The sequence below is a fragment of the Acinonyx jubatus genome, chromosome C1 (genome assembly GCF_027475565.1).
Source record: "Acinonyx jubatus isolate Ajub_Pintada_27869175 chromosome C1, VMU_Ajub_asm_v1.0, whole genome shotgun sequence".
Lineage (NCBI taxonomy): Eukaryota > Metazoa > Chordata > Mammalia > Carnivora > Felidae > Acinonyx > Acinonyx jubatus.
In genome coordinates, this window is record NC_069381.1 from 124609181 (window position 1) to 124625163 (window position 15983).

At 41.9% G+C, this 15983-nt stretch overlaps 1 protein-coding gene across 7 annotated transcripts in view; it reads left to right on the forward strand.

Annotated features, from left to right (window-relative positions):
• RAB3GAP1 (RAB3 GTPase activating protein catalytic subunit 1) overlaps positions 1-15983 on the forward strand; it is a 151467-nt gene that overhangs the window by 105823 nt on the left and 29661 nt on the right. For 5 of the 7 annotated variants that reach the window (XM_053214965.1, XM_053214966.1, XM_015073024.3 and 2 more), the window contains 2 exons: positions 2853-2873; positions 3733-5524. In XM_053214965.1, coding sequence (XP_053070940.1) covers positions 2853-2873; positions 3733-3969 — 258 coding nt within the window. In that variant the 3' untranslated portion in view covers positions 3970-5524. Of the gene's footprint in view, positions 1-2852; positions 2874-3732; positions 8116-15983 lie in introns of those variants that run through there. The other 2 variants (XM_015073021.3, XM_015073022.3) reach the window with 2 other exon arrangements.

Consider the following 15983-nt stretch of genomic DNA (forward strand, 5'->3'; position numbering starts at 1 on the left):
GTGTCATGATGTCTCCAGACCTCTACTCAGTAAGTTGCTGGTTTGATTCCCACACATGGCTGATAATACAGCTGCTGAGTGTAAGTCTCGGCATTGGGTTCGAACAATATAAAAACAGTGACTCTCAACGGTGACTTCTGAGTCTCTGAAATCCATTTTCTTCCTTACATATTTAAACAAAATTATAAGTATATTTTAGGATATAAATTTCAGAAGTCATAAGAGTCTGAAATCCATTGTTGTAGAATCTAATAGGGACTCAGCAATGGCCACTGCAGTGCGGTAGGAAAAAATGTTGCATGCTTTCAAATTAGAATAGAGTTCAGTTTTACCAATTTTAAACTCCATGTACTCCAGATGGATTCACAGTTTTGCTTGTGAAGTTAGTATATCTGTTTCTGTTATAGTGAATTGATCTAAGGAAGAGCAAGATTTCAGATATGTAGAACTGGGGAAACGGGCTTCAGGACAGAAAGCCCAGTTGCAAAAATTATCTTTGGCATTACCTCTACTTCTGAGAGTCCAGGTTCAAAAGTTATGTAGTACTTTCTGACATTTATTAAAATTTGAATTTTTATGAAGGTGATGCTAGTTACACTTTGTGTGGATACTCTCTGTACTGATGATGTCAGGGCTCATTAATATTAAAGATTGTGATAAAAGTATTCTAGAGTGTGCTGTGGACAGTCCCTGACTTACGATGATTTGACTTATGATATTTGACTTTATGATGGTGAGAAAAATATATATTCAGTAGAAGCCGCATTTTGAATTTTGGTCTTTTTTCAGGCCAGCAGTATATGCTGCACATTCCTCTCTTGTGATGCTGGGCAGGTGCAACGACCAGTCCCCGGCAGCCACATGGTCATGAGGGCAAACAGTTGATATACTTACTTACAACTACTCTACCCAGACAACTGTTCTGGCACTCACTTTCAGTACAGTATTTTAATAAATTACATGAGGTAGTCAACATTTTATTATAAAACAGACTTTGTGTGAGATGATTTTTGCCCAACTGTAGGCTTATGTGAGTGTTCTGAGCTTGGGTAAGGTAGACCAGGCTGAGTTACAATGTTTGGTAGGATAGGTATAGTAAATGTATTCTCAACATAGGGTATTTTCTTTTTTTCTTTCTTTTTTTTTTTTTTTATGTTTATTTACTTTTGAGAGAGACAGACAGAGAGGGAGGGAGAGTACAAGCAGAGGAGTGACAGAGAGACAGAGGGAGATAGAGAATCCCAGTAAGGGTCCATGCCATCAGTGCAGAGCCTGATATGGGGCTTAAACCCACAAACCGTGAGATCATGACCTGAGGCGAAATCAAGAGTTGGACCCATAACCGACTGAGCCACTCAGGTGCTCCCAATTTAGGATATTTTCAACTTAGGATACGTTTCTTGGGACGTAACTTGATTGTAAGTCAAGGAAAGATATGTAAGTACAGGGTGTCCTTTACCTGGAACTATGATGACTCTAGAATGACCCACTTGTGAAAGTATAATTCTCAGAATCAAAAAGAATTTTCATGGGTTTACATATGATATAAAAGCTGTATAATCTCCTTTGAGTCTGTCTGGAGTATATCTAGTTAATGTAGTCAATTTGATAGCCAAATGTACTGATCTGAATTTTTAGCAAGAAATGAAACCTGTGATTATGTGCGAGATTGCTCCCTAACTTTAAGATTTCAAGTTAAAAACCAAGTACTTAATTTCCTTATAGAGTTCTAGAAAACAGTAGATGCTTACTTTGATTTGTTTTTGTCTCTGCCATGAAACCAGGAATCAAGTTTGTTTTTGCATCCTATATCCTTTACCAGCTCACTAGCCAGAAGCTAACAACCACATTTCCTTGTCACCACCAATATGAATTTTTCTCCTGTTGCAGAAATTCTTTTCTCTGTCCTCACTTGTAAAAACTTGTGTATTAAGAGGACTTAAAATCTAATGTATTTTTATTTTTAATGCTGAGAGTATTCCTTGTTTTAGATAGTTAAACAAAATTATTTTCCACAAAATGGAAATAGCTTTTCCTCCCTAGAAAGTTAGTAGAGGCTCACTGTAAAAATACAGAAAATTAATACAGAAAATTTACATCAGTAAATATAGGAGTGTCTCATCCTTTCATTGGCCTTGTATAGCTAATCCCCTTTAAGGGATACTGAAATTACACATTTTTCCCAGTTGTACAATTGCACTTGTAAAACATTTCAAACTTTCAGACCTTGTAGGGAATGCTTTTGGGAGTTGGCAGACTGTAATCCGTATAACAAGCACCTGATTGGTACATTTTTGAACTCAGATCTTAAATGTCTGGCCGTAAACCACTAAAGTTTATTCATGTAACTTTTCGTTATCAACTGACACTTTATATCAATTCTAATAAATCAAGATTTTAACTTTTTAAAAAAGTTAAATTTCACTGAGAATTTTGTGTAGCATACAGCAGCTTTACATATTTATAACTTTGTGCTTAAAGTTATACACTTTATTAAGGTTTTATAAACTTCATTATAATTACATGTGTTAGTGGTGGATTCCACTGGAATTCAACAAATAAACCACAGATTGGATTGTGTTTCAGTTTTATCAATTTTTCCCATTAAATGACACATTTGCCTGTTGAACGAACCATCAGATGCATGAGAAGTGGGATATGTCTGCTCAATTTAACAGCTAGGTGTGTTCTATGTGGTGTGTGTTTGTCTTGATATTCTTTTGATAGGATCATGTTCCTTAATGTAGTGCATGCTGTCTCTGAAATGACCTTGAAATCTCTTGTCTAGCTCTTTTTAAACCATCTTGCTTGTTTCCTTTTCATCACTGTTTCTTTTCTCACCCTTTCTCAAGCTGACTGAATCTTCTGATGAGGTAACAAAATAGCCTTTGTCCCTCATAGTCCCTTGTTCCTTCCCATCCCTCTAACTTCATAAGGTCATTAAGACTAACCACATCTTTAACAGTCTGGATTTGGCATACCTTTCATGCTGATGTTTAGTATAACATGATTTCATATTTCCATTGCCCAAACAATATTTTTTTCTAAATCGATGGTATTTTGAAGGAAATTTAATAATCTGAGAAATGAAAGAAGTATAGTGACCAATATTAAAATGAAGGCTCTAATTGAATGTTTTTTACGTAATTTAATGGAAAACTAGATGCCTTTAATATTGAGAACTTCTCTTTTGTGGCCATTGCTACGTTACATGGACCTCTGTCATTTCTTTATCACTTTAGCCACTCAGCAAACAAAACAAGTGTCCCCAGTTTTAATTTGGCAAATGAATCTTAAAAAGAAAGAAATGAAAGAATGGAGATAAAAACCATCTTTCCAGACTTTGGGGAGAAGCAGCTCCTTCCTGGACTGAGGACATCAGACTTGAACTTGGGTTGTTGCTAGAAGAAACGTGTAGAAACCAGTACTACATTTTCCCTCTTCATCAGATGTCGGAATATGGTCCTCACTTTTCAGAGCAGATTGCCTGGCATTCGTGATCTCTTTTGTCTCTGTTACCAGTTTATTTGTAATATCTGGCTGTTCGTGCATTGTTTCAAGCTTCTTGCTTTTTCTGTGTTGGTTTTTGAATAATCATAACATGGCTGACTGCATTACTGAGTAATGTAGAACATCTTTTATGTATTTATCATGTTTGTTCATCTGTCCTTCAAAATGATCTAAGTTTAGCATTGGACTTGCTCTTGAATTTAGCATTTGATTCTGTTCAAGGCTGCAGCCATGGCTCCACCGGAGGAGGAACTGAAGAGAGTGAGCTCTCCAGAAGAGAGAAGGCAGAACTCGGTGTCAGACTTCCCACCTCCTGCTGGCCGGGAACTCATATTGCGCACCACTGTGCCACGCCCAGCCCCGTACTCCCGAGCTCTGCCTCAGCGCATGTATAGTGTTCTCACCAAAGAGGATTTCAGACTTGCAGGTGCCTTTTCATCAGATACCTCCTTCTTCTAATCCTTCTAGAGCCACCTCATTTATGGCTTCAGAGACTGCTCTGACCCCTTCTGTGGGAGGGAGTTTGTGTCAGTCAGAACTTGAGAGACCATGAAGAGGACCTGTCCAGTCCAATGATCAGGAATCATACCAGCATCTGAAAGACTTTTCCAGCTTCATGCTTGGGCTTTGTTGTATCTCGGTTTGGGCAGAGAGAATGGGCTTGAGCTTTTGAAAGATTTGCTCCCTGAAGAGATGGCCCTCGTTTGACCAGGGGTAGGGGTAGTGGGTAGGGGGATGTACAGGGACCAGAAAAACAGCAGGAGCTCTCTGTACTCCAGTGGGATTGTGCTCATTTATTCTTTCCTGTGACTGTTCCTTAGGTTATCACCTTGCATTTTTAGTCTGTGTAAACACACTTGTTGTATTTGTTAGTATCAGGTATGCAAAACAGAATATCTGTTAATTCAGATTTCTGGATATTTTGGTGGTAGCTTTTCCCAGAATCTGTGTTTTTGAAATACTAAATGACATTCTGTTTATTCAATCATCTAGTGGCCATCCTTATTGTATTAATTAACTTTTGATGAGCATTTTGAATATTCTAGGAGAAAGCCTAGAATTTCACATAGTTTCTGTTTTTCCACATAACTGTGACTTAAATGTATTCCTTCTGAGAAAACTATATATTGAATGTCACTGCAAATTAGTTTTATATCTTGTAAGGTTTGTTTATTTTACGTGTTGGTTGCCTGTGAGATATCAACCTGCAAACTGTTCTCTTCTTGCTCTACAGCATGCATTCCTTTTTTTTTCTTTTTTTTTTTTTTTGTAATTGTTGACTGGACACTATGTTTAATGGAGTAGAGATGAGCACATTGCTACAAATACAGCTTTGGAACATAGAGATTATCATGCAGTTAGTATAATTTGGTGTATATGCTAATGTAATGATTAGAAGATTATTTCAGTGAACTATTTTGCTTTTGCATTCTAGATAAAGTGAAAATAATCAATGGGGATGTATATAGCACCCAGCATAAGAATAACAGCAACATAATTTCTAGTTATGTGGTGATCTAGATTTATTAAGTCTGTGTTGCTGTATGGCCTCTGTTCAGTAATCTCAAATCTATTTTTAAGCCTAAAATTTCCACTTTAATCCAAAGCAAAAAATGGTTATACTGAAGCATAGACCTTGCGTATATAATTTAAAGAATTAATAGAGCTGTGTAAACCCTGTTATATTATTTTTGTAAAAAAAAAAAGTGTGTACATATATATGTATATATGCACATATATATGTATATATGTACATATGAAGTAGGGGAGGCCCTGGTTGGTTACCTCCCAGCCTTCACAGTGCTTTTCTCTGAGATGCTTTACTTGATTGCTGTTGGTAAACCATACCAATGCAGGCCTGAGGACTGAGCACTGTACCAGGTAGAAAATGTATCTTTCAAGGACAGGGTTTGTCTGCTTCCCATTGAGGAAGTTAATAGTAAAGAAACATTTTTCCAAGAGGTTGGACTTCAAAATGGCATTGTGAGTCTAATAAAAAGGAAAGTCTTGCTTTCTTTGGCTACTTTTCTTTTCTCTCCTCTGGTGAGCACTTTATTCTTATTTCAGTTAGTTTTATCCTGTCGCATATCTCCCTAAATATTTGCAGTCTGTGGAGTCTTGTCGGGGTCTTAAGAACATGCTTTGTACCTTCTTTTTTATTGGCAGTTACCCCAGTTTACTTTCATTATAGTTATGAGTAGGGGAGGGGCACAGAGAGGGTGACACAGAATCCAAAGCAGGCTGCAGGTTCCGAGCTGTCAGCACAGAGCCCAACGCGGGGCTCAAACTCACGAACCGCGAGATCATGACCTGAGCCAAAGTCAGATGCTTAACCGAATGAGCCACCCAGGTGCCCCTTGGGTTTGTTTCTTGATTGAGAGGGAAGCCATTGGAGAATATTGAACAGGGGAGTGTCATGATCTTACGTTTACAGAATTTGAGTTGTGGCTGCAGTGTGGACAATACACTGATGAGCAGGGGTACAAGTATGGTGTATATTTTGAAAACAATGCACAGAATTGGCTGATGGAATCCATGAAGGTATGAGTAAGTCAAGGATGACTCAAGGTTTGGGACCTGAGTAACAGTAAGTGATGCTGTTATTTGTTGAAATGAAGAAGACAGAGGGAAGAGCATTTTGGGGGGTGATATAAGATCCTGAGTTACATTGTATTAATTTTGAGGTAGCATTTAGATACCTGTGGTGTAGCGAGCCTTTAAGGTGGCCCCCACTGATCCCTGTCTCCTGGTATTCACACCCCTGTGGTAGTCCCAGCCTCCATATTTTGACCAATGAACATGGAGAAAGCATTGGTATGGCACTTCCAAGATTAGGTTATAAAGGATGTTGTAGCTTCCGTTTTGGCTGCATGTTCTCGTGTGTCTCTCTGTCCCTCTTGTCACTTGCTGTGGGTGAAGTCAACTTCCATGCCACAAACAACCCTAAGGAGAGGCCCACATGGTGAGGAAGTGAGGACACCTGCTGATGGCCACATGAGTGAGCTTGCAAGTGGATTCTCCTCGGTCTCAGAAGTCCGTGGCCTCTTGAGGAACCAAGAGCCAGACGTACCCAGCTCACTGTGCGTGGATTACAGACCCTCAGAAACGGTGTGCAATAATGTTTTTATTTTAAACTCAGTTTCAGGGACAGTTTGTTTCACAGAAAAAATTACAGAATACCCAAGTGATTATGTAAATTTGGGGTTTAAGGATGAGGTTAGAGCTTGTGCAGTAAATCGAGGTCAGACAGTATGAGAGTCCTGAGGGGTGGTGAGTACAGTGCAAAGAGAAGGTCTGGGGACTGAACCCGAGATCCGGAAGAGGAAGAGAACTGCCAGAGGAGACTAAGAAGGAGCAGCCACTGAGGTCGAAAGAAAACCATGAGTGTGATGTTCCAGAAGCTAGGAAATAAAATATTTGAAGGAAGTGGGAATTGATCAACTGTGTCAAGTGCCACTGAGATGTGGAATAAGACGCAAGCTCAGAACTGCTTGTTGCAAACCTGTGGATGCACAGGAGCACCTGCATGCAGAAAGGTAACACTGTTTTTACTGGGAAAGAGCAGGGAAGTTCCTGGCTGGAGGGCAGATGGGTGCACTCACCACTTCTACCCTAGCCAGTTGGGGCTGTGGTTGCTGTGCACTGTTCTTTGCCAGGAATTGGAGGCCAGAGGCTGTAAGTAGGGTACAATACAGGGTGAGAGCATGAAGCCACTGTTTCAAGCCAGCTGTGACCCAATTCCCTGCCCCACCCTTGCTGCCAGCTCCTTCTGAGCTCGTTGGGGAAAGGATAGATCTTGGCGCTCAACAAATGCTGAATGAATGTCTCTTGATAGCAAGTGGCAGGGTGGGGGGGGGGGCACTGATTTTTCTGGGTTCTAATTTTGAGCTCTTGGGCACCTTGAAGCCAGAATATTTCAGAATATGAGCTCCTGGAAGCCGGACAACTGCTGCTGTCCTTTCTCTAGCTCTGAGAAGTGGAGCATGGCATCAACCTAGATAATGGGTTTGGCTAATTCTTTATCTAGAATAAAGCTAGTTCCTAGTAGCGTGGCTTCTTTGCCAGCAGTTTTCCCCCTGGCAGCTTGTGATGTCTGACAGGTGGTCATGGATAAATCTCCCTCAAATGAGCAGTCTCATCTGTTGCAGGGAGTGTTCCTGGGGTGGGCTTATCAGCCGAGGAAGGTGGCTGAACAGAAGGCCCCCACTTGGCCCCTGGTCAGAGAAGACAGGGTGGCCCAATCTCTGATTGGTCTCTGGGGAGCTCTCCCCTTGTCCCCTCTGTGTGGCCCTCCTCGGCAGCAGGGGTCTCTGGAATGTTTTGGCAGAGGCCTCAGTGTCTTCTCAGAGGCACACATCCCCCTGCTGCTTTCCAACCAAATGAGCCTCTCTAAGGAAGCCACATTCCTTCCCTCTCTGGTTGATAAGAAGCTCGTGGTCCCCCCCCCCCCCCCGCCAGGCAAAACCATGATAGAATATTCTTTGTTTAAGTTTGCAGATTTGTCTTCATCTTGTCCCAGAATAAGGTGGATGAATGGCCTGTGAGGAGATGTGTGCAGGCTGGGCCGGCTCATGCCATAGGAGCTGCTAGTTGGGTTTAAAGCTGGTGAGTTGACTATCTGCAGTACGTAAGCCTGTGATAGAAAGTATTCTCCAGGAAAAAACAGAACAAAGTTCTGTAACAAAGTACCACAGACCACGTGGCTTAAAAATGGCAAAAAATGTATTGTCTCACAGTTCTGGAGGCTTTGAGTTTGAAATCAAGGTGTTGGCAGGGCCACGCTTCCTCTGAAACCTGCAGGGTAGGATCCTTCCCTCCCTTTCCCTTGCTTCTGGTGGTTGCCAGCAGGCCCTGCTACTCCTTAGCTTGTAGCTACAGCACTTCTGTCTGGGCCCCTGTTGTCACATGGCTTCTCTCCCAGGTGTCTGTGTGTGTTCTCTTCCTGTGACACCAGTATGACCTCATCTGAACTGACTACATCTGCAATGACCCTGTTTCCAGACATCACATTCTGAGGTACAAGGGGTTTAGGAGTTCAACACGCCTTTCTTTTTGGAAGGGAGCAGGGGGTCACAGTTCAACACATAAAAGCATCATTCACACAGAAGCCATCCGGATGGACAGATGCCCATCCAGTCAGTGGTAGGCCATGGAGACTGATGTGTAAAAGCATCGACCTACCTCCAAACAGCGGTAGGTCTCAATCTCTGCCTTCTTTATGAGCCGCGAGACACTGGGCAGGTACCTAACATCTTCCTTTGCCAAATGGAGACAAAAGTAAGCATCCAACACGTTGTAACAAAATTAAGATACCATCTAAAGAATGCCCAGCATGGTACAGGCCATTGTTTAATAAAGACAAGCTTTTTAAAGGAACCGTACTATAAAGTGGTATGGCTGTAGGTGAATGAATGGTTAGCCGTTGTTTAACTTGAGGACACACCTGCCCAGCCAGTGTGCATAGAGATGACTGTCCAAACAGCCCCATAATAGCAAGAGTGACCTCGAATCTCCTACCATCTCATCAAATCAACCGATTTCTTTTGATTCCTTTTTCCTTCCTTGGGTCACAGTGTTTAACAAGCTAAGTAGACTCTGTCTAGGCAGAGGGCTGGGTGGGAAGTTGGGAATAGTCGAAGCGTGTTCCAGGCAGTGGGGCTTATCCGCAGAGGCCTGCAGACACAGTGTTGGGTGTGGCCAGAGCAAAGAGTGAGAAGAGAGAGTCAAGGTAGTAGAGGAAGGGATGGTCCGTTCTAGGACCTTGGTTCTAGGAACTTGGACCTTGTCCAGTGATAGTGGAGGAGCTAGAAAGGTTTGCAGTACAGGAGGAGGAGCAAGACTAGACTCACACCCTCAGGAGCCACAGTGATCCCCGCAAGGGATGGTCTTGGCTTGGGTTGCGGCGGTGGTGAGGGTGTGAGAGATTCAGCAAGTGACACAGCCAGGATTTGGTGAAGTGTGGGAGGTGGTTAGTGAAGGCGGATGTGTCCTGAATGCCTGATCTCTGACTTGAGCCCGAGGGGCCAGCTGCTCTGACGTGAGAGGCAGTGCCCGGCACGGATTCACGGTGTGTCATCAGCCCAGCACACCCACCTGCAAACATAGCCCCTCCCGGAAGAGTCCTGCTCTGTCCACACTCCAGTGAAATCCACACCCTTTCTGTTACGTGACCCACGGTGGGGCGATGTCTATAAGGACATCACATACAGCGTCCAGGAGTCCTCAGTCTTGCCAGTTTGCTGCCGACAGGGAAGGAGAATGAGTACTTCTGCTACTTACCCTTCCTTAAGCACCCTCCTCTGCATACACATTTGTCAGAAGAGTGATATCAGCTCCCTCCAGGGGCTCATCAGTCCTGATTAACAAGTGATGGACACAGATCAAAACTTATTCTTAAGTTCTTCAGCCATTTGACAGTTTGAGTAAATAATGACTTCTCGGTGCTATTTATTCTCATTCTTCTTTCTCAGCCCTATTTTTGGCCTAGAACACTTTTTATTTTTGTCCGTGTTACATAATGAAGGAACCACATTCTTAGTAACCCACTGTCACTCCTGTGTTATCTTGCCTACATGAGAAAAGGAAATATTTTTGGAGTGTGAATTTACCAAACGTTCTCCGCTATTCTGGGACTGAAGGCAGCATCAGGGAAGGAACACTGACATGGGGAGAGGGCCCAGTCTCCCTTGGCTGAGGCTGAAACCTGGTCCTTGGAAGCTGGCTGGAGACTTCCTGTGTGCCCTGCCCACCCTGGACGCATGGCAGGAGATCCTCTCTGCACAGGACTGTACATTTGCAGCAGCTCTTTCAGGGGCCCTAGAATATCCTTAATCCCTGCTCTCCATTCCTACTGTTTCTGGATAGGCACAGGATTGGGGAAACAACAGCTGTAGGCAATGAGACACTCTTCTTAAGCAGTCTAGTGACAGGCTGCACCCCTGTAGGGGTCAAACCAGGACAGCAAAAGCACTTGGAGTAACTTTGAGAAGCATGTCCTGGCCGGCCAGCAGGAGGTTTGTGTAGCTAAATTGGATGTGGTGTAAGAACGCAGCTTCCCTAGAATGGATCTGTGTGGAGGCTGCTCAGTCCCGACTGGATGCGTCTCTGCTGAGCCATAGACAGTCTATAAAAATGAATCTGCCCAAAGAGCCCAGGAGTTTCAGATCTTATGCCATCTGGCTGGAGAGCAGACATGTTTCCTTCATGCGTTTAGGGGATTCCCCAGAAGAATCCTGGTTGGAACCTGCTTCTGGAAGCTGATGTATGACCAACCTGTAGGAAAAGCTGACCTACCTACCTTCAGGCACAGGGGTACTGCTGGGGGCAGCTCAAGAAGGACTGCTCAGGTCCTAATGGGAACATCATAGCTCAGCAAGTCTTGTGAGAAGGTCGGGATATAGGTGACCCTCATTACTGAAGATTTCAGCTGAAACTTTTGCAAATAGTCAAATTATTATAAATGATCTTAGAGGAGGTAATTTTCTCACAGTTAAATAAGCTAATCCAGAGTTTCTCAAGCACAAATAGTATATATCTTTTTAAAAAATTTTTTTAAATGTTTGTTTATTTTTGAGAGAGAGAGAGACAGAGCCTGAGTGGGGGAGGGGCAGAGAGAGAGACAGACAGACAGAATCCGAAACAGGCTCCAGGCTCTGAGCTGTCAGCACAGATCCTGACATGGCGCTCAAACTCATGGACCATGAATGGCAAGATCATGACCTAGGCTAAAGTCGGACACTCAACCAACTAAGCCACCCAGGCACCCCAGTTTGTATCTTTTTTTTTTTAAGTTTATTTATTTTGAGAGACAGGGGGTTCAGGGAGGGGAGGATCAGAGAGAGAGGGAGAGAGAGAATCCCAAGGAGGTTCTGTGCTGTCAGCGCAGAGCCTGATGCAGAGACTCAATCCCATGAACTGAGAGATCATGACCCGAGATAAAATCCAGAGTCAGGCACTTAACCAAATGAGCCACCCAGATGCCACTAATGCATGGTATATCTTAAAGGAACAGCTTCGTACAGACCTGGTATTTCTCTTTGAATCACTTCGCAGCACTGTGATAGGAATTTCAACTGGGCCCCCAGCCTTCATGTGAGTCAGAATAGCTGATAGTCATTGTTCAGCTTATCACTGAAATGGAAAACAACAGTGACAAAACAACACTTTAAAGAAGGGATCACAGGACTCAAAAGACCCTGGGGACTGTATCCTTAGACCCTGTGGTGGGAGAAAGGTCTACGGAAACTGTCAGATGTAGAGGGCAATTTCCAGGTAGAAACACGGTATGTGAGCTTGTTTAACAATCATAGGCCTGAGTTAAATGAACAACACCCAGCTCACAGAGTTTCCTGCATGTAAGATGCTCCTTGCCTATGAAGAAATGCACATGGGCCCACGGGTGCAGGTGCTCTGCTAGCCCTCCTCCCACCTCTGTGGAGAGAACAACTCTGGGTTTGTCTGTGACCATCCATGTGCTCTCCAGGGTTAGTGATGGGAGGAACCGAGGAGGGGGAAGCCTGACCAGGCTGTGAAAGCAGCACACATAAGGGCCTGGCCAGATACATGGGAAGGTCACAGGTTCAGTTGACTCATTTGTCTTGGAGGTAGCATGTGGTAGCCATGGTACGTGGTTACTTGTCATTTGGCTGGTGCAGTTTTTTTTTTTTTAATGTTTATTTATGTATTTTGAGAGGAAGACAGTGTGAGTGGGGGAGGCATAGAGAGAGAGGGCGACAGAGAATCCCAAGCCAGCTCTGTGCTGTCAGTACAGACCTGACGTGGGGCTTGAACCCACGAACTATGAGATGATCCGAGCCGAAATCAAGAGCTGGACACTTAACCGACTGAGCCACCCAGATGTCCCTAGTTGGGTTTTGTTTTTTTGTTTGTTTTTTTGTTTTGTTTTGTTACAAAGACCCAAAGTAAGGAATCATGGGAGCAGTGAGGGCCATGAAATGAAACTGAGCCATCAAAGAACTTGATCTGATGGAGTCTAGAGTCTGGAGGGGGTTAGCTCTAGAGAACCTTAGCTACAGGAATTCACAGCTCCTCCCTGCTATTGTATGACCATGAATGTGACTTGGCTCCAAGTGACTGTCTTTCTGTCCCAGTACCAGCCAGCCTCCTCATCTTGTTCATACTTTGGTTCCTGTGGACTTTGAGCTTGCTCAGGGCCCAAGACAGCATCTCTTCCCTTCCACATCCGCACCTTTCAGTACCAGCTTCTGTTACTTCCTAGCTTGGTCTTTCACTTTTCCAATTCTGTAAAGCACATGACCAGCCCAGTTCATCTTTTCATCCAGCCTGTTATGCATAATTTGTGGGCCACTGGCCAGCCAACAGACTAACTTCCTTGGGTTCTCCCTTCAACCGTACCTGAAAAATGTTCATGGATGTTCATGGATTGCCCTCCTAGGAAAGGGTCTTGAACAGGAAAGAATCCTTTGACAGAAGGTGTGGCAGTAACTCTAGAATGGTCGTGTTCATGATTTTTGTTATTCCTGAAAGTTTCTTTTTAACATTTTATTTGGAAATTATTTCAAACTTAGAAAGTTGCAAGGATAGTACAAAGAAATCCTGTAAATCCATTACACAGACTCACCCATTGTCAGTATTTTCCCATTTTAGTTTTCTAGGCCTAGTTTTTAATCTGTGTTTAATAGAAATGATGAATGTCTTCATCTCCCCTCTGCCCACTTTTCTCCCACTGTGTTCTGCTGGAGAAAAATGACAAAAGCGATGTTGGGTCAATTCTCAGGAAAGAAGTTGTCGGAACATTTGGAGCTGATTTAGGAGATATATTTTCAAGTTTGAATCCTATCAGACATAGCAGAGATCTATTCTTTTTATTGCATATGATAAAGTCATGCAGTTAAAATAAAATGTAAGAGTAAAGAAAGTGGCATCCTAGATTCTCTGAAAAACCATAGCCAAAGCAACTGAAATACTAGATAAATATTAAAGTGTATATTTTATAAATTTTAATTATTTAAATATATAATTTCCAATAACAACAAAAATTGCCTAGCAGTGAATTTGGCAAAAGATATGCAAGCCTTTGTTTTTAAGCATGTTAAGTACTTTTTAAAAAGTTTTTATTTTAATTCCAGTTAACATACAGTGTTATATTAGTTTCAGGTGTGCAATGTAGTGATTAACACTTCCATACATCACCCAGTGCTCATCACAAGTGCACTCCTTAATCCGCTTCACCTTTGTAACCCCACTCCCACCTCCCTTCTGGTGACCATCAGTGTGTTCTCTATAGTTAAGAGTCTGTTTTTTAGTTTGTCTTTTCCCCTTTGCTCATTTGTTTCTTAAATTGCACATATGAGTGAAATCATATGGTATTTGTATTTCTCTGACTGACTTATTTTGCTTAACATTATGCTCTCTAGCTCCATCCATGTTGTTTCAAATGGCAAGTTTTCATTCTTTTCCATGGCTGAGTGATATTCCATTTGTGTGTGTGTGTCTGTGTGTGTGTGTGTGTGTGTGTGTGTACATGCACCACATCATCTTTGTCCATTTATTAATTGATGGACACTGGGCTGCTTCCATAATTTGGCTATTGTAAATAATGTTGCTATAAATGTGGGGTGCATGTACCCCTTTGAATTAGTGTTTTTGTATTTGGGTAAATACAAAAGTAATTGGGTAAATACCCAGTAGTGATATTGCTAGACCTGGAGTAGATTTATTTTTAACTTTTTGAGGAACCTCCTACTGTTTTCCAGAGCAGCTGCACCAGTTTGCATTCCCACCAGTAGTGCATGAGTGTTCCTTTTTCTGCACATCCTCACCAACACCTATTGTTTCTTGTGTTTTTGATTCTGACAGGTGTGAGGTGATTATCTCATTGTAGTTTTAATTTGCATTTCCCTGATGATGAGTGATACTGAGCATCTTTTTATGTGCCTGTTGGCTGTCAGGATGTCTTCTTTGGACAATTGTTTGTTCATGTAAGATATGCAAGTTTTTTAAATGAGAAAATCTTAAAACTTTATTGAAACAAATTAAAAGGCTAAATTGAGAGATATACCATTGTTCTTGCATACACGGAATTGGTATCACAAAGATGTCAGTTCTCCCCACAGTGACCTACCTGTACTATTCCTAATAAAATCTCAAATGGGTTTTTTTTTTTTTTGAGTTTTGGTGGAATTAGGATAGTTGAGTCTAAAATGTATATGGAAGAACAAAAGGCCATAAATAGCCAAACTATTGTTTTTAATAAAATTTTTTTAATGTTTATTTATTTTTGAGAGACAAAGTGTGAGCGGGGGAGGGACAGAGAGAGAGAGAGAGAGAGAAAGAAAGACACAGAATCTGAAGAGGCTCCAGGCCCTGAGCTGTCAGCACAGAGCCTGACTCAGGGCTTGAACGCACAAGCCATAAGATCATGACCTGAGCCGAAGTCAGATGCTTAACCAACTGAGCCACCCAGGCGCCCCAATAGCCAAACTATTCTTGAAAAAGAACAATAAATTAGGAAGTCTTGCTTTATGAGATATTAAGACTTATTATAATGCTGTAATAACTAAGAGTGTGGTATTGACTCAAAGTAGTTTAATAAAACAGAGAGCCCCAGCTATATAAGGAAACTTAAGTTCTGGTAGAGACGGTAAGGCAGATCATTGGGGAAATGATGGCATATTCAATAAATAGTGCTCGGACAAGAGGTTATCCTTGTACCTCAAGAGGGAAAGGAAATGAAATTGGATGCTTAGATTACTCCCTACTCAAAAATCAATTCTTGGCAGATGAAAGACTCTTCTATAAAAACAAAGAACAAAAAACAAAAATAACCCACATAAAATGTTTAGAATACTATGTGGGAAAGTAGTTTAAAAAAAAAAAACTTTTTGAGGGGGTACCTGGGTGACTCATTTGGTTAAGCATCTGACTTTAGCTCAGGTCATGATTTCATGATACATGGGTTTGAGCCCTGCATTGGGTTCTGTGCTGGCAGCTCAGGGCCTGGAGCCTGCTTTGGATTCTGTGTCTCCCTGTCTCTCTGCCCCTCTACCACTTGTGGTCTGTCTTTTAAAAATAAACATTAAAAAAAATAAGTTTATTTATTTATTTGGGGCAGAGAGAAAGAGAGAGAATCCCAGGCAGGCTCCTCATTGTCAGTGCAGAGCAGGCAGAAGGCTCAAAGTCACAAAACGTGAAATCATGAACTGATCTGAAATCAAGAGTTGGATGCTTAACTGACTGAGCTACCCAGGCACCCCAAGTAGCTTTAAAATTTTAGAGTAAGGAGATTATTCTTAAATAAGACACAAAGAATATATCCATAAAGAAAAATACCAATTATTTTAACTACATTAATATTAAGAACTTTTTCTCAACAAATGCCATAAAGAATATGAAAAGAGAAACCACAGAATGGAAAATGGTATTTGCACATAGACAATTGACATGAAGTAGTGTCCAGAATAGATTTAACATATTTAAAAATCATAAATCAT